Source organism: Acinonyx jubatus, chromosome E2 (genome assembly GCF_027475565.1).
Source record: "Acinonyx jubatus isolate Ajub_Pintada_27869175 chromosome E2, VMU_Ajub_asm_v1.0, whole genome shotgun sequence".
Lineage (NCBI taxonomy): Eukaryota > Metazoa > Chordata > Mammalia > Carnivora > Felidae > Acinonyx > Acinonyx jubatus.
This window is the reverse complement of record NC_069396.1, coordinates 60,453,683-60,476,870: the sequence shown is the minus strand read 5'-3', so window position 1 is coordinate 60,476,870 and position 23,188 is coordinate 60,453,683. Positions and strand designations below refer to the sequence as shown.

General features: G+C 49.0%; 1 protein-coding gene and 1 pseudogene across 7 annotated transcripts in view; one reads left to right on the top strand and one right to left on the bottom strand.

Moving 5' to 3' along the window:
• LOC106988343 (zinc finger protein 324A) overlaps window positions 1-23,188 on the bottom strand; it is a 38,556-nt gene that overhangs the window by 5,210 nt on the left and 10,158 nt on the right. For 2 of the 7 annotated variants that reach the window (XM_053211251.1, XM_053211253.1), the window contains exons 1-3: window positions 10,945-11,626; window positions 5,725-5,911; window positions 114-1,710 (exon numbers count right to left, since the gene is read on the bottom strand). Coding sequence is in view for 5 of the 7 variants with exons in the window: in XM_053211254.1 (XP_053067229.1) it covers window positions 114-146 (33 nt within the window). In the remaining 2 variants the exon portion in view is untranslated. Of the gene's footprint in view, window positions 1-113; window positions 1,711-5,724; window positions 5,912-10,944; window positions 11,628-23,188 lie in introns of those variants that run through there. The other 5 variants (XM_053211248.1, XM_053211249.1, XM_053211254.1 and 2 more) reach the window with 4 other exon arrangements.
• On the top strand, window positions 18,918-20,390 carry LOC106988349 (zinc finger protein 501-like; annotated as a pseudogene).

Genomic DNA, 23,188 nt, shown 5'->3' with positions numbered 1-23,188 from the left:
GACGAACCGAGAGGGGAGACAAAACGTGCAGGTAAAGTCTCTCCCTGCGTCGAGGATCGGGTCCTTCGAGGAGGGATCCGGGCGGATGGGAGCCTTACGCTTCCTCTACTCACCTGGGCCCGGTCTGTCAGCGCCGCGGTCGCCATCAGAACCTGTACTTGGGGACTCGCAGAAAGAGACGGACAACACGGGCTCGCCGGCTCCTGGTCTCAGCCTCCCGGGCCGTCTAAGGCAGGGTCGCTCAGGGCGCCGCCTCCCCCGCCGTCCCGGGGTCGGACAGCACGTGACTCGGGGCGCCGCCCCACAGCCCCGCGGAGCGGCCCAGGCTCCTCACGGAGAAGCCTGGGCTCGGGGCGCGACCGTCGCCCGCAATCAGGGCGTGCGCGAGACGGTCCACCGCTCGGGTCTTCCTCCCAGCCCTCGCCTCGGGTCTCCAAACCTTCTAAGAAACCCGCCTGGGGGCTCGCGGCGCTCCAGTTCACCAATACCGGTGTGGCCCAACGCCCGGTAGCAAAGTGACAGTCCGGGACGCCGGAAGTCCAGCCCCCGAAAGTCCTCATAGGCCCAGTGCACGCTGCGGACGCACGCGCGGCGGCTTCTGGGAAGCGCAGTTCCCGTCCCGCGCGGGCGGAGCCCTGCTTGATATCCGCGGCAACGTCTAGGCATCCCCGCGCGGCGCGCTGGGAAATGGAGTCCCGCAGGCGCTCCCCAGCTTCCGTGGATCCCGGGGAGTGAAGTGTGCGATCGCCCGGCCGGGCGTCCTGCGCTCGGGGTCCTGGGCTCTAGACACTCGCCCACGCGGCGGACTAGACTTAACGCGGGACGGGCAGAAGCGGAAATTGCTGAGGTCCCAGGAGGCGACCCCGGCACCGGGCTTTAAAGACAAAGCGTGAAGGGGGGGAAAAAAAAAAAAAAGACAAAGCCTGATAGGGGTCCCTGGGTGGCTCAGTTGGTTGAGCAGCCGACTTCGGCTCAAGTCATGATACCGGGGTTTGTGAGTTTGGTCCGTCGTCCGGCTCCTTGCTGACAGCTCAGACCCTGGAGTCGGCTTCAGATTCTGAATCTCCCTCTCTCTCTGCCCTCCCGTGCTCGTTCTCTCCCTCTCAAAATATATAAACATATATATTCTCAAAATATATATATCCCTCTCAAAAATAAATAAACATTAAAAAAATTTTTTAAATGAATAAATAAATAAATAAACAAATAAATAAAAGGACATAGCCTGATGAGAGGGGCGAGTTAGGAGGGACGGTGCTTTGGCACAGAGCCTGGCTCTACCTCTGGAGGCCTGTGCCCTGGATTGACCTCTCCGTGTTTTGTAAAGGGGTTAACATCAGATTTGCAAGCCCCTAGGCTAAATTTTTCTGGAGTCTGGATTGTTTTCTGACACTTTGCTAAGCCATCTGTTTTCCCTGCTAAACTGGACCGCGCAAAATGTACTTTCCCAGACTTGCCTGTCTTTGGGTCGTCTAGGTGTGGCTGGCACATCAGGATATTGATGCCTTGGTCCTGTCTCCTGGGGACCAACCTGAGTTTCTGCCACACGTGAAAACAAAAGGAAGGGCAGTCTCAGTACACGCCCACGACTGCTGGAGAACGAGAGCTTTCCTCTTTGTTGCTCTAGTGTGAGGGTTTGTTTTAGGTTTTGTTGTCAGGGTCCTTCATCTTCGTACATGAAATGGTACAATGACGTTACCCATCGTAGAGCTGTTATAAGGAAATACGGAATTAATCTGTAGAGTTCGTTCATTCTTGCCGCCTTCCTTCCTCCCTTCCTCCCTTCCTCCGTCCTTATATATGCATCTATGTCAGCAACACCTGTCCTTAGAATTAACACTATTTGTAAATCGTCGTAATGCAAGAGAGCACGGTCATATAGATTTAAATAGGACACATCTAGCAATATTAATGAGCCACATTATACAAGTGAGGTCACACAGTTCATATCTGATTACTCCCACGAATAGAAAGGCAGCAGCCGATGTAAAGGTGCAGCTAAACCAAGGGCCGATTCTTAACCACCAAAACCTGTTTCTGTGCTTTCATTTCATACTTGTGTCTAAGTATTTAGGTGAGAATTGATGTAAATTCACATGAGATAAAGAAATGTGCTCTCCAGATAATCACAATGCAAGAGACCACAACAATTTTGGAATATTTGTGTGTAAATGTTGCTCACTTTGAAAGAATTTAAGAAAATGTAAGTATTAAATTCGTGATTTATCCAAAGCTTAGAGGCATTAACATTTCAAGCACTCTTTGAATGTTTGGAGACATTTAATTTCTTATTTAAAAAGTATCCCTATGGGGGCACCTGGCCGACTCAGTCACTAGAGCTTGCAACTTTGGATCTCAGGGTTGTGAATTTGAGCCCCATGTTGGGTGTAGAGGTTACTGACAAATAAAATCTTGAAAAAATAAGGTAAAATAATATAAAATCATCCCTGTAATGTGGAATTAGTTAGACTACAGGGATCTTGATGCCTAATATTGAGAGAAATGCTCATTGTTTGATAAATTCATAATTTAGTGAATTGGAAATGAATAGCAGCAACAAATCTTCCTCTGTACACAAAATAGCTCCAATACATATACCTGACTCCCATTCTACCCTGAACAAGATGGCACGGGAGATGGGGGGTTATGGGGGGTGTCGTCTGTGGCAGGTGCTTGGACCCTAACCACTTGGTTGGACATCTGTGAGCTCCTGTTCCCCTATCAGTAAAAGCAAAACAGATAGTAGTAAACACTCGCCTTGGGCTGAATTGTGTAGAGCACTGATTCTTTCCTTGGCTGGGTCGAGCCTACTGATGAGCTCATTGAAGGCACTCTTTGTTTCTATTACAGTGTTTTTTATCTCTAGCCCTAACTTTTGATCTTTTCTTAAGAGTTTCCATCTCTTTGCTCACAGTATCCGTCTATTCCTGTATTTTGTCAATTTTTTCATCTAGAGCCCTTAACATCTTAATCATTGCTATTTTACGCCCGTCTGATAATTCCAACATCTGTTCACATCTGAGTGTCATTCTGATGACTGCTTTGTGTGTCTTCGGGCTGCCTTTTTTCTTGCCTTTTGACCTGCCTTGTCATTTGTTGTTGAACACCAGACACATGTTTGTTAAGAGGAACTAAGGCGACAGGAGGTTTGTATGAGGATTTATGGTAATATGGATAGGAGGAGGGCTGTGTTTAATGTTTGCTGTAGCAGGGGGTGCTGGAGGCTTCAGATTCCTCTAGTGCCCTAGTTGTTGTCTCTTCTCTAGACTTTGTGCTCTGGTAAGTATTCTTCTTTGGAGAGAGTCTGTGTCTTGCATCTGTTTTAGTTATAGTGCACTGTTGTTACACTGGAACTCCACTGATGTGGTGTATGGGTGACGGGAGAGGAGCATACTAAATCTTCCAATGAATACTCGGTCTTTAGTGGGAGTGGGCCTCAGGAGTATATCTCCACTCCTATAGTTTTCTTCCCTTCTTTCTTTCTTCTTTTCTTTCCTTCCTTCCTTCCTTCCTTCCTTCCTTTCTTTCTTTCTTTCTTTCTTTCTTTCTTTCTTTCTTTCTTTCTTTCTTTCTTTCTTTCTTCTTTTGTTTTCTTTTCTTTCTTTCTCTTGACCTCAACTGCCTTCCCTGGCTACAGCATATTCAACATATTTCCTTGTAGCCCTGGCCCCTGTTAACTATGACCTCTCTCACTTAGGTGAGAGAAGACTAGTGGGACCTGGAATGGGAGCACTGTCCTTACCCCAAATGGAAATTGCTCTCGCAGTCTTTACTCCTGTAGTATATGTTTTTGTAGGGAAATGGTTCTGGGTATATTTCACAAGGGTTATCTTTCAGGTCATAGGACACCTCCTCTTTCTCTGCTCCATGCTAACTGATATGATTTGATGTGGGGTTCTGGAGCACATAGTCAAGAAGAATTCTTCAGACATTATCAGTGCAAAAAAGGTGGTTTTCTTAAAGCACAGGGACAGGACCTTTGGGCAGATAGAGCTGTCCCAGGATTGTGTGAAGTGATTCGCTTATACTTTTAAGTTGAGGGGGTAGAGATAGCGGAAGTTTACAAAGTTGTTTTCATAGGTTAAGGAAGATTTATAGGATCCTGGAAGCCTAGCTTATGTCAAGCTAAGATTGTTGTTGCTGGTTTTTTGTTTTCTTTTTCTCTTGCAAGGTATTAATGCTAAGACAATTGAGAGTTCCTGGACGAATGTCATACTCTTTCTGTCTCGAGTATTTGTCAATGGGCTGTAAGCTGTAAGGAAATTTAACTTAATCTACATTTCTTTTGCCTTTTTTTCTCCATATCACTAACAACTGAAGATCAGAGAAATACAAGTTCACTGAGTGCATATGGGACACACCCAGGATGAAATCCATGGGGTCACTGCCAAGGGGACAGGGATTAGGTTCACTGCAGACCTGGACAGTTCAGACTTGGGGTCTCTGAGCAGGTGTGAATACAAAGAGACATGTAGGTAGGTCTCCTGTTCAGTTACCTGTTTGGGGGATTTGGTACAGACATGGCCTCTGGTGACAGGGGAGCACCATGTTGGGTGGTAGGTCTTGGCGCTAGTTATGCCTGGACCACAATCCCTTGGAATGCACAAGTGGCTGTCATCCAATAACATGTTAATAAGACATTTTAAACACCCTTGACCAAGTTAGGACACAGTAAGGGGAGACTGGTGTTGGAGGACTTGAGAGAAAGAGATGAGGGGATAAAGGCAAAGGGTAAGATATGAGGCCCAGAAGGTGGGCACAGCAAAGGGCTGGAATCAGGAGAGAAAAGGAGAGTGGGAAGACATTCTGGAGTGTCCAGTGTATAAAAAGGCACAAACCCAATGGAGTAATCTGACCCCATCAAGACAGCAAACGAAGATACAAAGTGAACCAAAGTGGCTAAGTAATGGGATATGAATAAGTTCCTTAATGTATATGCAAGCTCCCTGTCTCCATCCCCTAAAACACTTAATAATTGCTTCCTGTACTAACTCCACTGGGAGTCAGTGTTTTGAGAGCTATCTCCCTGGTTCCTTACTTGTTAGTTAACAAGTAAATAAAAGTTCTTCAAGATTTCCTTGGGTTGTGTTGAATTTAATGCACCCCAAGCAGTGTACCCTTACACTTTGACAAGCACACTTGTATACAATCAAACTGTCCAGGGGGATCTTTTGTGAAATACAGGCAAGCCTCTAACCATGGGGTGCAGTCTTACAGGCCTCACCATCCACAACTAGGGAGATGCAAGACTTATTCCCTCCCAACTACGTGAAGAGGAACATTGACACTGATTCAAATTGGCAGCATCAAATGAGATGTTAGTCATTCTTCTGTATCTGGTTTCCAAACCCACATGCTTCAAACTTGCATAAAATAGATGCACATGTCTAGCTGGATGCAAAATGCAACATGGAAGAAGAAGAGTCAAAGCTTAGGCCCAAGATAGGTCAGGCTGACCTGCATTTGCTCAGGTTCCTCTGATTATAACCCATGAGAACTTGGGCCCCGATGCCCCCTGTCTATGATGTACATTTTCCTCACATCTAAAGTAGTGGACTAAGAATGCACTAAGTGGATTAAGAACCAGTTCACGGTTGTCGGAGTATCAACATACAGCTTCTGGCCCAGGCAGCCTTGCATTAATGTTGGAGACCTCTGTGACTTGTGGAAAACATCACACCTTGTCTTGGGCCACATCCCTAACAGTGTTACAGCCCTCCATACCTGGGAGCCAGAAGGTAGCCACCAGCATCCTTACTGCATGCTAGTTCCCATGGTTCCATTCTTGAGTGCTGCGGGGACCAGAACCTCACTTGCTCGTGCCCTCTCTTCCATCTCCGAGGGCAGCTGACTGCTGGAGTTGGTGGTGATGAGGAATCTGGTACTGCTGACAATATCTCAGGTGTCCAGCCTGGGCATGTAAGGATAGGGAGAGGGATTAGCCCAAGTGCCCACACCAAATCACACCCTTTCTTTGGTGTGAACAATCTGGTGCCAAACAAAGGCTCGGGTTTCACTAAAGGCTCTCCCACAATGGCTGTACTCATAGGGCCTTTCTCCAGTATGAACCTTCTGGTACTTCCTAAGGTTAGACCTGTGGCCAAAGGATTTCCCGTATTAGTTACACTCAGAGGGTCTTTCACCAGTGTGAACCTTCTGGTGCTGATTTAGAGTATAACTTTGGTGGTAAGTTTTTCCATATTCCATGCACTTGTAAGGTCTTTCCCCAGAGTGAATTTTCGGACCCTTTTTCAGTTTACACGTGTGCCTGAAGGCCTTCCTACTCTCCTTACATAGGATGTTTCTCTGAATTTTTTTGGGTGAATTTTTGGTGATCAACAAGGGTTGATTTCTCTTTGCGGACATATGTATTTGTTGGACATCTACATGGTCTCTCTCAGGGTGAGTCAGGTGGCTAAGGAGGGTGGAGCTCCTTGCAAAGGCTGCCCCCAGTTCCTGCACTTGAAGAGCTTCCCTGCTGTGAACTTTGGGAACTGCTCAATAATGGGGCTGGGTGGGAAGGCCTCCCTGAGCTTGGTATTCCCACACGGCTTCCTATTGTTGTGGGTGGATGGGTGTTAGATCCTGGCTCTCCAGGCTCTTATGTCATGGCTGCACAGCTTCTCTGCAGTATGTGCTCATCACAGGGGAGAAGTCTCTCTCAATATTAAAGGAGAAGGTTTCAGTTGAAGGTTTACGTGGAACCAGAATTATTTCCTGTATGCCCCACATATGTGCAGTTTCTGTCCAGGATCTGTTCCCATGTTTCTCCATGTACAAAGTCTTTGAAGACTATAACCCCGTGTTATAGGGGTGGACCTTGTGAGTAGAAGGACAAGCACTGGAAGTCCAGCCCTGCGATGTGATTTTTCTGGAAGCATCAGATTCCAACAGTGCCTCCTTATCTTCCTTTTCACATGAACTACCTGAAAATAGGGAAATGCCCCTTTTTTTTTAATTTTCTAAAAGTTTTATTTATTTATTGGGGCACCTAGGTGGCTCAGTCAGTTAAGTGTCCGACTTTGGCTCAGGTCATGATCTCACGGTTCGTGGGTTTGAGCCCCGCATCAGGCTCTGTGCCGACAGTTTGGAGCCTGGAGCCTGCTTTGGATTCTGTCTCTCTGTCTCTTTCCCTTTCTCTCTCTCTGCCCCTCCCCCCTCAAGCTCTATCTCTCTGTCTCTCAAAAATAAATACACGTAAAAAAGAAAAAAAAGTTTATTTACTTATTTTGAGAGAGTGAGCAAGCAAGCAGGGGAGGGACACAGAGAGAGGGAGAGAGACAGAATCCCAAGCAGGCTCGGCACTGACAGTGTGGAGCTCATACTTAGAAACCATAAGATCGTGACCTGGGATGAAATCAATAGTTGGATGCTTAACCCACTGAGCCACCCAAGTGCCCTGGGAAATGCCCTTTTCTATATGTCATAGTAGATGCGTGGGGATGGACCCATCATTAAGTGGTGTCTAAAGCTCTTTTCTCTTTCTTTCTTTTCCTCTCTCTCTCTTTCTTTCTTTTTGAAAGTATTTTGAGAGAGAGAGAACAGGGGAGGGACAGAGAGAGGGAAATCCAAGCAGGCTCCGCACTGACAGTGCAGAGCCCGATGCAGGGCTCGAACTCATGAACTGTGAGATCATGACCTGAGCCAAAATGAATGCTTAACCAACTGAGCTACCCAGGCACCCCAGTAAGTGGGGCTTATAATTCTTAAGCTAACAATTGATTCCCTGGGTTCATAAGAAACTAAGGGGGCCAGGATCAGGGGAGAAAGGGCCAATCCTTTTGGTATAGGGTCTGGCCAGACCAATGCAAAGTATCTCATCAGGGTCACAGACTCAATGTGGCTGGCAGGATCTGCTGCTCACTGTCTGCAAACTCAGTGCAATAGGGATGTTTGCAGAGGTCAATGCTATGCAGAAAGAGCCCACACATGATGTAACATTCAGCCATCTCTTAGCATTAGGCTTCCCAGGATTACTTACCAATACATAAACATCTCCTAATAGGTAAATAGAAGCTAACACAGGAGGACCCATAGGGAGAGTAGTTACAAGATGAAACTTGAGGTCAGGGAGATAGGGACTAGACATCAGGAAAAGAAGGCACGAGGGCAGAATGTTCAGAAAGGTGTAAAGTTGGACTGAGGTTGGGACATTAACTTTGGCACAGGGTAGTGATGTGGTATAAGACCACGGCCAGGAACAATCCAACGTAGACTAGGCCTCAGCCCATATCCGAATTGTACTCAACAAGTCCCAGCATCTTCCAGGACTTTCTGGCAATGGCCAGAATTGCATCTTCTCAGCTACATACCCAGGACTCCCTACCATGCTCTGGCAAAAATGCCCCCATGGGATGCAGTGGCCACAAGTCCTATGGAGGACAAGGCAGCTAAGGGGCCTGCCCTGTGTGTGACCTTTCTGTGGAAGTCAAGGAGCTTGTTTCGTCTTTATCATTAGTAAGGAGGAAGGAAGAAGAGATGTCACAAAATGAAACTTTGAGGGCTACCTGGGTGGCTCAGTCAGTTAAGTGTCTGACTCTTGATTTTGGCTTAGGTCATGATCTCATGGTTTGTGGGATTGAGCCCCACGTTAGGCTCTGCCCTGACAACACAGAGCCTGCTTGGGATTCTCTCTCCCTCTCTTTCTGCCCCTTCCCTGCTCACGCTCTCTCCCAAAATAAACAAACGTAAAAAAGAAAAAGAAACAGGGTGCCTGGGTGGCTCAGTCGGTTAAGTGTCGACTTCAGCTCAGGTCATGATCTCATGGTTCGTGAGTTCAAGCCCTGCATCGGGCTCTCTTGCTATCCGCACGGAGCCTGCTTTGAATCTTCTATCCCATTCTCTTTCTCTGCCCCTCCCCTGCTTCCTCTCTCTCTCTCTCTCTCTCTCTCAAAAATAAACAAACACGGGGCGCCTGGGTGGCTCAGTCGGTTGAGTGGCCGACTTTGGCTCAGGTCATGATTTCACTCACAGTTTGTGTGTTTGGTCCCACATCAGGCTCTGTGCTGACAGCTCAGAGCCAGGAGCCTCCTTTGGATTCTGTGTCTCCCTCTCTCTCTGCCCCTCCCCCACTCACGCGCGCTCTCTCTCTCTCTCTCGAAATAAATGGACATTAAAAAAAAACATAAAAAAAGAAAAAAATGAAATTTTCAGGAGGGTTTTTCAGGAATAACTCAGTAGCCCTTGTAAACAATGACAGGACCCTTAGAGACTGGCACTGGCAGTTTTAAGGAAGTATCTGCTAGAGAAAGACCGCGAATCCATGGCACACAGAGAGACCTTGTCATGGAGCCAAACCCAAAGGGCTTATTGGAAAGATGGAGAGAACTTTGACTCTTCTCCCCAGGCCACCACAAGCCTGGGTCAGCAAAGGTGGAGTGGCTCAGGGAGAGCACAAGCAAGTGCCCACAGCCCAACCTGGGTGCCAACAATTCTGAAAAAGAACACATAAAGAAAGGCAGGAGCTTTACTTGGGAAGGCCATGGGTGTGACGTCACCCAATATCATGTCCCAGTACAGGATTCTCTGGGACTGTGAAGAGCCTCCACTCCTCCCAAGAGAGGTACATGGCCACACCCTTGAAGGTCACCAGGCCTCGCAGTGAGGAAGAGATGATCCTGCAGGGCAATGAGTGGACATCTTCAAGCCCTGGGCCTAAAACCCAGGGCATCTTGCCCTCTCCCTGGCAACCTCTCCCCTATAACACCTCCCAGACATACTAACTACCTTCAGCTTACCCTCTTCCCCAGGCCTCCATTTCTGAGGGGACACTAGTCTGCCAACATCAGTGCCTTCTCCTTCTCCCAACACCCACTGGCCACTGCTTTGGAGCCATTGCATCATGAAGCAGGAGGGCAGATAGACATCACCCAATCTGTTCATGTTCTATTTCCAGATGGTTCCCTGGGCATTCACCACAATGTGACTTATGACCACAATAAGCCCCAGGTTCAACCTCCCCCCTAGGACCCCAGCACCAAGCTCTCCTCCCCAATGTTCTGCCTCCCCTAGACAGACTCATCAGTTGTGACCGCTCCTTTCTTACACCTTTAGGTCCTCTTCTATCCAAGGGCTATGCCCTTGGATCCGCCCTCTCTCTCAAGGCTCCCCAGGCCATTCAGCTCATGGCAGCTAGTGACCCTGGAAATAACAGCCAGGATCCAATTTCAACCTCATCTTGCAACAAAATCTCCAGTGGCACCCAGACCTAGGGCCTGCCCTTGGCCCTTTGTCCAAAGCCTTCCCGCCTGTCACTGTCCTCTGCTCCATCTCTCAGCTACAAACACCTGGATTCCCAAACACTTCTGGCCCTCTTATACCTCTGCCTTTGTCTTAATCCTTTACCAGGTGTGTCCTTCCTGCTCCACCACAAGACAGTCCTTCAAGACCCACTCTAGCTGCACTGTCACTGTGGATAACACATCCTGGCCCCTGCACTTGCAGTAGATTGAACCATCATTCTATACTAGCATACCTACAAGGCCCGCAGTCTCACTCTGGAGCCTCAGCAGTGTGCAGAGCTTCCCTGGGCCCTTCCCCATCACATGCTCCCACAATTTGTCCACCTCAGGACTGGCACCTCCTAAGTGTGACCTAAGGCTGCCACTCTGGCCTAGGGCATCATTACATGCCTGGACTGTTGATGAAGGCTCCTCCCTGGCCTCCCTGCTTTTGCCCTGGCCCCTTAGTCTGTTCACACACTAGGCAAAGAAACCAGTTAACAGCAGAGTAAGAATAAAGGGTCAGCAATTAGTCTCCCTAAAGAAGGCCTAAATTGAAGCCTAAATTGTCCTATGAGGCTCTTTTCTCACAAGATTTAAGAAGGATTTGCGGTTCCCGATGGCTTGGCTGACGCTTACAAACAAGTCTCCGCACATCTCTGTCCCCACGCGTGAAAAACCCTTTCAGGCCCCACCCCAACCCCCTTCTGGCCAGCATACTGACCAGTAATCTGGAGCACGAAGGCACAAAGTGAAAGTGACTCCCATCATCCCAGACAAGGAAATGAAAGCGGCAGGAATCCCAAGGCACACTCATCCGCTAACGCTGGGGCTCCAGGAACTTGGGGGTAGGACTGCCCGGCTTCGGCAAGTGGACCCTTCACTCGCCAAAGACATCGGTAGCGGTGCTGGTCCCACGCCAACCCGTGGGGGGCCGGGGAGGAAGAGGGCGCGCGCGCACCCGTTGGGAGTGGCCCGCTGGAACAGCACCTCCTCCGCCCTCAGTCCCCCGGCACGACAGGAGGACCCTGGGCTGCGGGCAGGCCCTCGGAACCTCGGTCTCTCGCGCATTATGGTGGAAACACGCTCAAGGCCCTTACTGGGAAGCTCTTGCGGCGGTCCCGGCGGACGCCCCACAGGGCCGCCCATTCTATTTCCGTCAACGCCGAGGCCCGAGGAGGCGGGGACGATCGCTCGCAGGCATCGCCCGTAGGCGCAAAGGCGCAAAAAGGAGCCCCACACCTTCCCCACTTGGCGCACCCCAGACCCTGGACGGTGGCGCCCTAGAGTTTCCTAAACGCGTCCTCAAACCAGGGATCGAGGCCTTTTTTCGCACAGGCGCACAACCAGCCAAAGAAAAACCTCAGGGCGACGTCGGATGTCCAGCCCTTGCCCAGAGCGGTACACTCGGGTACGCCCCGCACGGCGCCAGCGCCTTCTGGGGAGTGTAGTTCACATCGCAAATCCTACTTCCGCGGGGACCGCAGTCCCGCCCCCCCCCCCCCCCGCGCCATGTCGTGTCACCATGACAACGACCAAGCGGCAACGCGTCCGAGGCTCGTCAGAGGTGTTGTCAGAGGACCTGACGCCCAGACCACATTGGGTCCGTTGCGCCGGGTCCCAGTCCGGGTCCCCGTCCGAGGCAGCGCTGGTGGACTCTGCACGGGTAGATGAAAGTTTCTTAAGCTTTTGCCTGGCCAGACTCAAGCCCCAGTGTCCAAGTCGCGAAACTGAGGATGTCCGGCCTGGGGTCATTTTTATCCCCCCAGGTTGGGACAGTAGAGTGTGCGCATGGAATGAAGCACGGAAGCTGTTCCAAGCAGAGATACCTGCACGTGCCAAGGCTTGGAGGCGACCCAGAGAGGAGATCATTGGGGAAACTTCAAGACCTTTACTTCTACCAGAAAGCTTCCAAGGAAAAGGGCTCATACTAGGCCTTTATCCTGAGGGACCTGGGAACTGAGAAGATGTGTGAATAGAAGAGGGACCTGATCTAAATTGGCAAGTATAACTTTAGCTTCCATGTGGAGAAGTGATAGGGTGCCAGATGAAGGTGGAGGTGGTTGGGGACACAGGAAGAAGGCAACTGCAACCAAGGAGGCCAGCGATGGTAGTCCAGGCGGCAGCCTGGACTAGGGTGGTGGTCGCAAAAGATGTGGGAGAAGTAGTCAGATTTTGAATCTCTTCTTCAGGCAGAGTCAGCTGTATTTGCTGATGGATCAAAGAGTGGTGAGAAAGAGATGGGAGGTCCAGAAGGACTCCAGGCTTTTAGACTGAGCAGTTGAAAGAATGGAACTGCCCTCCATAGAAATGGGAAAGGGGAAAGAGGAGCAGATGCCAGAGGAAAAGCAGGAGTTGGGATTGTGTCTGAGTTGCCTGGAAGATGTCTGAGTGGAGAGGTGATGGGGGCAAGACTCAGAGATCTGGTTTTCTTGAGAAAGGTCTGGCTGGAAGTGTTCAAGGGTGATGGGTTGGTGGCTGTTCCTTTGCCTATTCCAGGCTCAGAGGAGCATGTGTTGGTTCATGGCTCTTTCCACCTTCAAAGCCAGTAGTGGCAACTTGAATCTTTCTCACATTGCAGCACTCTTGACTCTCTCAATCTCTACTGCCTCTCTATTCCACTTTTAAAGACCTTTGTTATTATATTGTCCGCCCACCCCTCCCTCACCTCAGATAATACAGAATAATCTCCATATCTCAATGTCAGAGCATAAGTAGGGGAGGAGCAGGGAGAAAGGGAAAGAGAGAGAATTTCAAGCAGGCATCACACTGTCAGCACAGAGCAGAGCTGGATGCCAGGCTGAATCCCAGGAACAGTGAGAACATGACCTGAACCAAGATCAAGAGTTGGACATTAAACCAACTGAGCCACCCAGGTGTCCCAAAGGTCAGCTGATTATTAATCTTAATTCCATATACCATTTAAGTTCCCCTTTGCCATGTAATATAACATATTTACATGTTCTGGAAATTAAGACCTGTACATCTTTGGGGTCAGTATATTCTGCCTACCACAATACATGAACATACTTAAAAATTTTTTGAACATTGCCTATATGGCTATTTGCTAAATGAAGGAAGAGTGCATTTTATACTTTGACAGATGTCAACAACGATTCTCTTGAGAAGCATCTCCAATTTGCCTTCCCCTGGCAGTGCTATGAAAGCCTTGGGACGATGATGATGATGATGATGATGATGATGATAAGAACAGTAACAACAATAGCTCTCTCATTTATTTAGTAGCGTCAATCTTAAAAACAAAAGTTACTTAAAAATAAATAAATAAAAGTTACTTTGCCAGCAAAAATGGGTTTATTTGGGATTAGCAGAGAATTGCAATTCTGAACATGCAAGCTACAGCAAAACCTTAGGCAAGTCTAACAAAGGAGAGGAATGTTATTTTATAAGAGGAAGGAGGAAGGTGGGAGGGGCTGTTTTGAAAGAAAGTCCATTGGAGAAAAGAATTCAGGGTGATGACAGTTTCTCATTGGTTGAGTTGCAGGGGCAGTTGATTTCTACTAGGAGATCCAATGTACATCTTTCCTTGTTGGGGCCTGGAATTGATGATTCTTTCCTGTTGAAGATTCTTCTGTCGGCAATTCTTGACTTCCAGTGGTACCAAGTGAGAGCTTTCCCTTGCACTCCATTTTAGTGAGGTTTCCCTTTACTAAGTGTCACAGCACCATGTACCTGGCCCTGTGCTAAGCACTTTTCATGTCACTTCTCATGAGGAAAGTTGTAGTATTTTCCAACTTTCACCACTGGATTTTGAGTTAGAACTTAGTCTGGGTGAGGATACCCAAGAGGGATTGTCAAAGCACAGAATGTTTAGGCTTGTCCCAGAATTTCTGATGAGGGGTTGGAGAAGGGACAGGAACTTGCATTTCTAGCAAGTTCCCCAGTGATGTTGATGCTACTGATCTGGGGACCACTGAATTAAAGACACATTTAATGTTACTAAAACTCTCCATGAAGGAGGTATTATCTTCATTTTATATCCTCAGAAAATGCAGAAGAGGTGTTCCCAGGGGCCCCTTCACAGTGCTGGTCCCTCCATGTTCAGAATGCAGGTCACGGGCGGGACATCTCTGAGGGAGGAAATCGAGAATGACCTCTTTAAGAGGAAGCTATGACACACCATTACCATTCTTAATCTCGGATTCCATTTCCCAGTGCCCCTCCGCTGCCACTTGGGCGTTGCCCACGGAGAATTTGTCCGCGCCCCACTCCAGGCCAATGCGAGGCTGAAACTACACTAACCAGAAGGCCAAGGGGAATGGCGGCGAGCTATGGGCCAATCACAGAAGAAGAGCGACTTCCTGCGGCTCACGGGACTTCCGGCGCCTCCGTTGTGGGCGTTCATTTTGCTCTTGACAGGTCCTTGGGGACCTGAGCTCTGGGCGGGGGCTGCTTTCCAGGCGCCTCCTCGGGACCCAGCGTGGAAGACAGTAAGAAGATGGGATCGGCTGCCGCGTTTCGTCCCCTCTGAGGCTCCGATTGCTACGGGCGGCGGGTGGGCACCTGGCCCAGTGGAGGTGTGGGCATCGGCCAACCTCTCAGGGCCTGCCCGGGTCCAATGGCGGTAGCGGCGGCGCTGGCGGACCCGGACCAGCATCCGCATAGCACGGGCCCACGATAGAGGGGAGTGGTGGGTCCCTGGACTCTTCTCCTCCGCCTTCGCCTTCCTTCCTTTGCTGCTAGGACCCTAGGATTACCCCAAGCCCGAGGTCCTGAGTCCTGGCCAGGGGTTATGTGGAAAGTTTCATAATTCTGGAGTCCAATGGGACAAGGTGTGGAAAGCTGTCTCAGGGTTAGGGACCAGGATGTGAAAGGTTTCCTTCGTGTCTGGTGGACAAGAGTCAGGCCTGACACGGTAGCCTGAGCAGCTTGGTCTGTAATCTGAGGGTGGTGTGAGTCCTGGAAGGTTTGGAGTAGAGGAGGAAGGTGATATGACTCAGGTGTTCATAGGCTCCCTTTGGCTGCAGAGTGAAAAACAGACGTGGGGTAGGGAGTGAAGGTGAGGAGGCAGAAAGGGAGGCCCATAAGGATGCACCTTTACTGGATCAGGTGAGTGATGGTGTCTTGGCTTGAGTGGTGACTGGAGTTGGGAGAAGTGGCTGGATTTGGATCTTTCAAGTCAGCCAGATTTTATGATGTGGATATCCAGGGATATCACCATGGAGTTTGGCCTCAGCTATGAGAAGATGAAATTGAAGGGCATCGACTGAGATGGGGAGGTTGCTGGGCGAAGCAGGTTTCAGGGAAGATCAAGAGGCGGATTTTGACCCTGGCAATGCCTTGCAGACTTCCAGGTGGAGGTACTGAAAGGGCAGCTGGACATGCAGGTCTAAGTTATGCTGAGGAATTCAGCTTGGAGACATCCAGTCAACAGTCAGCCTGTGAACTAAGGTGGAGCTGTTTCAGATTTGGGAGGGGGCATCTTTAGCTTATGGTGAAGGATGTCCTACTGGGGCAGCTGAGGACTGGGTGGCTGGCCTGGGTACCTGGCAGGGTTGGTGGATGTCACAAAGTCAGACGAAGGGAGGAACAGCCATGAGGGAAGGTGTGTGTGGGAGAGGAGGGTCCAAATAGTGACCAAGGTCCCTGGGACAGAGGCTGAGGCATACTGGAGATGCAAGTAGCATGATAGTGGGACCAGGACTGATGTTTATTCACTTCTCTGTGGGCTCACCAACCTTCCTTGGCCACCCTCTTTGGGACCTGAGGGTTTCATTCAGGATGGCAGATTAGCTCAGTGGCAGTCAGCTGGGGATGTTTCAGGCCTAGGGTGGGAGGTGGTGGAGCTGGGCTTTGAATGTGCATCAGGAAGAGAGAGGAATACTGTGGTTGGTGAGAGGACAGCATGGAGAAAGGCAGAGACTTGGAGGTCCCAGAGATCTGTGTGGCCCACTCTGGGTAGCTGAGAGTTAAAGGTAGAAACTGAAGGAAAGGCTGGGTGCTACCTCCGGAAGTTGGAACTTTTGGAAGTCTGGTTCAGGATGCGATCCTGGTTGACTTTACCAAGTTAGGCACATTCTGGACACCCATTTGCAGAGTAATATGTAGTGTGGCTGAGAGGATGAATGGCTCATGGGATGGTGGTGGGGTCTGGAGATGTGGGATACAAAGATGGATGTGTACATGCAGAGGGTGTATGAGTTCATGGACTGGGAGTCCTGGTAGCGGGGACCTATGGGAGATGAGCCACAGTTTGGTTGTTCTGGGAGGCAGGATCTGGGAACCCAGGGGAATTGCCTAGTAGGAGGCAGTGGGCCCCACATACTAGGCCCAGAGCTTGTGGCAACTTATCTGCCTGCCTACTGTGTGAAGGAGGACACCATAATCAGTGGGATACAAGGAGACAGTGGCAGCCATGGCATTGGAGCTTAGGGAGAAGGATGACCTAGGAGTGTGTTGGCAGGAGTGATTTGGGGGTCAGAGACTAAACACCAGAAAGGTGGCAGCATGTGGGGTCACAGGCCTAGGCCTATATGGGTTCATCTGTGTATTTGTTTTTGTTGTTAGTTTCTCTGCTGCCCTTTGGTCTGGTTGACTTAGCTGTCCTCCTCATCATGGCAGGGCTAGGGGACCTTTGAGGATGTGGCCATGTACTTCTCCTGGGAGGAGTGGGAGATCCTTGATGAAGCTCAGAGACATCTGTACTGCGATGTAATGCTTGAGAACTTGGCGCTTGTGGCCTCACTGGGTAAGGCCCTCCCATCCTCCTAGTTTCCTGTTCTAGGTTCTGTCCTTCCCCTTCTAACAGGAGCATCTCTGTCTTCCCACAGCTGAGCATGGGTATTGCTTCTTCCTCTGGATTATCTGCTGTGTGTGAGGAGCTGGGTCACGAGCACAGCCTACTCCTTTCCCTGAGGAGCCCCAATATCTGCTTCTGAAGCTTTCTGGAGAAAGGCTCAGGACTGAGGGTCTGGCTGGCTGCCCAAGTTTGTCCCGATCAGTGGCACTTCTGTGCCCAGGTTCTTCCCTCTTTTTATTTTTTTACGTTTATTTATTTATTTTTGAAAGAGAGAGAGAGTGTGCGTGCAAGGGAGGGGCAGAGAGAGAGGGAGACAGAGAATCCCAAGAAGGCTCCGCACTGTCAGTGTACAGCCTGACATGGGACTTGATCTCACAAACTGAGAGATAATGATCTGAACCAAAATCAAGAGTCAGACACTCAACCAACTGAGCCACCCAGGCACCCCTTCTTCCCTTTTTTAAAAATTTTTATTTATTTATTTATTTATTTATTTATTTATTTATTTAATTGTTTATTATTATTATTTTTTTAACGTTTATTTATTTTTGAGACAGAGAGAGACAGAGCATGAACAGGGGAGGGGCAGAGAGAGAGGGAGACACAGAATCTGAAATGGGCTCCAGGCTCTAAGCTGTCAGCACAGAGCCCGACACGGGGCCAAACTCACTGACCGTGAGATCATGACCTGAGCCAAAGTCAGACGCTTAACCGACTGAGCCACCCAGGCGCCCCTTCCCTTTTTTTTAATATCAGACATTTCCGGAAGCCTGGCCATGTCATGGCCTATAGACAGTTGACATGGTTATTACTCATGGGAACCACTGTGAGATGCTCCTGAGAGACTTATTTTGTAACATTGAGTTTTCTTCCCAGTTGCAAAGATGACATGATCTCCCTTTGGTCGTTCTCAGGGTGGGCTGCTCTTAGCTGGGCCAGCTACTTACCCACCTTATCTTTTTCCCAGGACTTGCAACTTCCAACTCCTATGTGGTTGCTCACCTGGAACAGGGCAAAGAACCCTGTGAGCCTGACAGGGTGGACATATCTCCATACACTGCAAAAGAGGCTGGGACGGGGTCTGGCTCTAGTGAGTGGGAGCTGGAGCAAAGGTTACATTGGGGTATACTCGGCACCTGCCCTGTATCTACTAGTGTTTGTTGCCGGAGCCAGTAGCCCTACCTTATTCCACTTTCCTTCTTCGTTTTAGACACCACATTCTTGCCATTTCTACTTTGTCCCTGGGCCCTGGGTGGTGGATGACTCCACTGATCTGCTCTGTGTCTTCCTTATTCCCCTCCACTCCCCCCTTTATGGGGGTGTCCCACATTAGCCCACAGTCAATGTATTATGAGATGTGCACACATCCTCATAAAGACTTTAAGCACCAGATGCCTGGTTGCAGCTGGATTTTCCTGGGCTTATGCTCACCACTCTGTGTCCCCTTTTCCTAGAGATCTGGAGCCTGTCTGTATTGGGTCCTGATGAAAGCTGAGGAGTTGTGGTCTCTGCCCCTCCTCCCAGCCTGAACCCCACCCCTGTGTTCTCATGTGTTGAGTGTTCACCTTCGGTGGCCCTCCTGGGCCCAGTCCTGCACCACAAGCTCTACCTCATCCTGACTTGATCCTACAGACTCATTCCTGAGTTTGTCAGATCCACATCTGTAAAGGGGCTGCCCCCTCCCAACAAAGCCTACATACACTTCACCAGCATTTCTCTGCTTTTAGGTTGTTGGTATGGAATGAAAAAGCCCCTCTTGAACAGTGTGTTTCAGGAGTGTTTCAGTTCAGAACCCCTAAGGCAGGTCCTTCCACCCAGAAGGACATGTGTGGCCTTCCACCCACTTGTGACATGTGTGGCCTGGTCTTGAAAGACGTATTATACCTGGCTAAGCATCAGGCAATACACCCTAGGCAGAAGCCATACAAATGTGAGACATGTGGGAGAGGCTTCTGGCTCAGTACAAACTCTCACCAGCACCAGAAGGAGCACAGTGAAGAAAAACTCTTCACATGCAGCCAGGACCTCCTCCAGCATCAGACCACTGACACTACGGGGAAGCTGAACAGGAGCCCCGCACGCAAGGAGGCCTTCTAACCCAGCACCAGTTGCCAGCAGCAGCAGGCAGTCCATGCCACACAGAAGCCCTTCAAGTGCAGCAACTGTGGGGGAGCCTTTCTGAAGGCGTTTATGCTCCTTGACCACCTGATAACTCACTCCAAAGAAAGACCCTTCAGATGGCCAACAAGAAATGCCCCTAAAGAGGACTCAACCTTTGTTCATCACAAAAAAAACCACAATGGAGAAACATCCCATGTGTGTAAGGAATGTGGGAAGGCTTTCAGCCAGCTTTTAAAACTGAGGACACATCAGAAAGTTCATACTGGAAAAATGAATCACAGTTGCAGTGAATGTGGGAAAGCCTTCACCGGAAACACTCACTTGTTCAGCACCAGAGAGTTCACACTGGAGAACGGCCTTATGGATGTGGCTAGCGCGGGAAGGCCTTCACTCGCAGCTTCCATGTTTTTCGGCACCAGAAAGTTCACAACACAAAGACCTTATGAGTGTAGACAGTGCCGGCGAGTCTTTAGCTGTGTTGCCGATTTTGTTGAGCACGAGAAAATACACACGGGGGAAAGGCCTTATGAGTGCAAAGAATGTGGGAAAGCCTTCATTAACAGCTCTCATCTTGTTCGGCACCAGAAAGTTCACAACACAGAAACGCCTTTTGAGTGCAGTGAATGTGGAAACGCTTTCCGGCAAACCTCCAAACTTATTCTGCACCAAAGGAGTCATAATGGAGAAAGACCTTATAAATGCAACCAATGCAGGAAAGCCTTCAGTTGCCCCTCCAACCTTGTTCCACACCAGCGAATTCACACTGGAGAAAAGCCTTATGAGTGTTCGGAATGTGGGAAAGCCTTCAGTCAAAGCTCTGCCTTCATTCAGCACGAGAAGGTTCACACTAGAGAAAGGCCTTATAAGTATAGTGAATGTGGAAAAGCCTTCAGCTATAGCTCTAACCTTGTTAAACACCAGAAAGTTCACACTGGAAAAAGGCCTTATGAGTGCAGTCAGTGTGGGAAAGCTTTCAGTGAAAGCTCCATCCTCAGTCAGCACCAGAGAGTTCACACTGGAGAAAAGCCTTACGAGTGTAACAAATGCGGAAAAAGCTTTCCACTACAGCTCAAACCTCTCTAAACACCAGAAGGGTCATATTGGAAAAGAGCCTTTGGAGTGCAGTGGACATAGGAAAGTCTTCAGCCAGAGCGCTAGCCTCACTCAGTACCAGAAAGGTCACACCAAAGAAAACACTTAGGAGTGTGGCAAATGTGGAAAACCACTAACTAGCTGGGGCTTTCACCCTGCTCACCTTAAAAGGATTCACTCCTAAGAAAACTTCTGTGAAAGGAACCTTTGTAAAGAAGCCATAAGCCAAAAGTTGAAACTTGAATATCCTAATACCCCTACCAGGAGATTGCCAGATACATGGAAGCTTTCAGGAGCTTCACCACACTTTCTAACCTGTCCAGGTGCTTTGCCAGATTACGTCACTGCCAGATGCCATCTCACTTCTGCCAGCCAGCAGATCTTCCCACAGCGTGTAACTATCATGTCAACATACTCAGGGAAGGCTGATCTTGTGCTCTCTCATTCCCTGGAGGGAGACATGAGTGATGGAAGCTCTTTGGGGGTGGCCTCATTTTCCATCTTTGCCCTGTCTCTAGTGGTTCAGGCATAGTCCTGACCTTGTTCTCCCCAGGAGGATCTGACCTGGAGTGTGAGGACTTGCAGAAGAAGTTTCCCTTTTATTGTGGCCATTGTTGAGTCTACAGATGGTGCCTGCAATGGAATTGTCCAGTATCCAAATCAACCAACCCTGGAACTGCCTGCCTCCAGAGTGTGTGGTAATAAAGGCCTTACTATTGAAGCCATCTTTAATACTGGGATTCCATCCATTGTGTGTGTGGGAAATGGAGAATGAATTGGGCTCTAACAGGATAAAAAGGGAGAAGGTCTTTTGGGAGGCCTCAACTTGAACAGTGGGATGGCAAGGAATAGATTGCAGTCTAGGCCCAAGGGCTTCCGGGACAGGCTGAAAGTCTCTGGGTCAAATCTTGTGTCCTGGATGCCAGGACAACCTGTAAGACCCAGAGCTTTGGACATTCGCCAGTACTTCCTGGGCAGCAGGAGTTGGGTACCTTGTTCCTGGGAATGTCCCACATTCTCCAGTAGAATTGAGGGGCTACTGTCCAGGAGTAAGGCCCCTGATGTCCAAAATCTGTAGGTAGGTATCACTGCACGAAAGATCTTCAGGAGGCAGGTAGAACCTGTTTCAGTGGGCACAGAAACACTGGTTTTGAGGTCAGGGACACTGGCAAACAGAGGAGATAATGGCTGGTGCTATGCCTGGGCTACATCACACCCACTCACAAGAACTGGTTGTGTTCAACTCAACATTTAGTTGAGTTCAATCAGCCATGGTGGAATTTATACCACAAAAGATGAAGAAACAACAGCTCTTTGAAAACAAACAAACAAAAAGCAATTGAAAAAAACCTGATTTGGATTGTCTGCCAAGTTTGTTGACAGTGACTTTGGCCATAGGAGAGACTCTGCTCTGCAGGTCTTAGGAAGTCCTGCATATTCTCATCTTATCCTCTAGAACAAAGGACATAACAGTGGTATGTTGCTCACTGCCTGAGCAAATGGTGGTGTGGATTCCTGTAGCCTTCCTGCACTGGTCACTTCAAGGCCCTTACTGCACAGGTAGGAACCCTGGGCCTGAGAAAAGGGAGATCTTGTAGTTCAGGATTTTTGTAGCCCAGCCAATATTCCAGGTGAGTGTAGTGTCCATGATCTTCATCATCTGCTATTTTTTGCTGCCACTGAAGCAGGGCTGTCCCCGGGTACAGGAGTCAGAGATAATGGAATCAATATATGCTTGCCCCCATTTTCTGGTTTTCCAAGAGGAGTGAGGGAACCATATGTTTATGTGAAGCCTTTTGATTTCATAAATGTTGAAAGCTTCTTTACAAAACTTATAGGTATATATGCAACCGATATATATGGGCTGCATATCTCCTGGTTCAATACTTTCAAGTGTCAGAAAATAAACGAACCGGGCTGTCTGGAGCCCCAGGATCCCAAGACATGAAGGATTTTGGTGCAGTGTTTACCTGAGAACATGTGGCAGGGGCAACAGTACTGATGTTGCCACTCCACTTAGGATCCTCCAGTTCCCTGAAGCTGACCATATGAGGGATGGCAGGGTCCCAGGCATGTGGTAGGTCTGCCTAAGTGCTCCCCACATCCCAAGGTATGGCACTCCTGGACCTTCTGGGTATAATAATTGCCTTCTGTTTTCTTGTTTAAGTTTTATTTTATTTATTCTGAGAGACAGAGCATATGCAAGCAAGGGAGGGGCAGAGAGAGTGGGAGAGAATCCCAAGCAGGCTCTGTGCTGTCAGCGCACAGCCAAATGTGGGGCTCAATCTCACAAACTGCAGAGATCATGACCTGAGCCCAAATCAAGAGTCAGACACAACCGACTGAGTCACCCAGGTGCCCCAATAATTGCCTTCTATTAACATGGGGGCTTGGGGTTAGAACTAAAGCCCATTTGAACCTTGAGGCCTCAGGCTTCCAAGTAAAGGGATCGTGGGTCATCAAGAGCTCAACTCCTTGAACCCACGTTTTAGCTATGGTTAGACCTCATAACAGTGCTCCCAATGCATGAATGAAGTCTTTTACCTGCCTTCTAGTCTCCTCACCACGGCTCTCTGTACATCAGCCAACTTATTGGAACCTCAATATTTCCCTGGTGGTGCCAGAACATAGCAAACAAAGGCCTGTTGGTTCTGAGAGTTTGATCTCCCCAGAGGACCAATTTACATGGAGCTCAAAGTCTCCCCATCGTGATGAAGTACCCAGGGATCCTTGGTCTGCTCAGGCTCTCCCTCCTGGGTGTAACAACTGTCTCCTGCCAACATGGAAGGGCTCCTTGGGATTAGAGTTAATGTTCAGCTGAGCCATGTGGAGCCCACACCTGCAAGCAACATAGGACAGACATTTGTCATCAGAACTCAATCCCTTTTCCTGAATGGTCACCTAGGTGTGTGTCTTGTAAAACGAAGTATTTTGGCAAAGAGTCCTTGATTTGGTGAAGTAGTCCCAATCTGAATCTGACTTTTGCTCTCCCCAT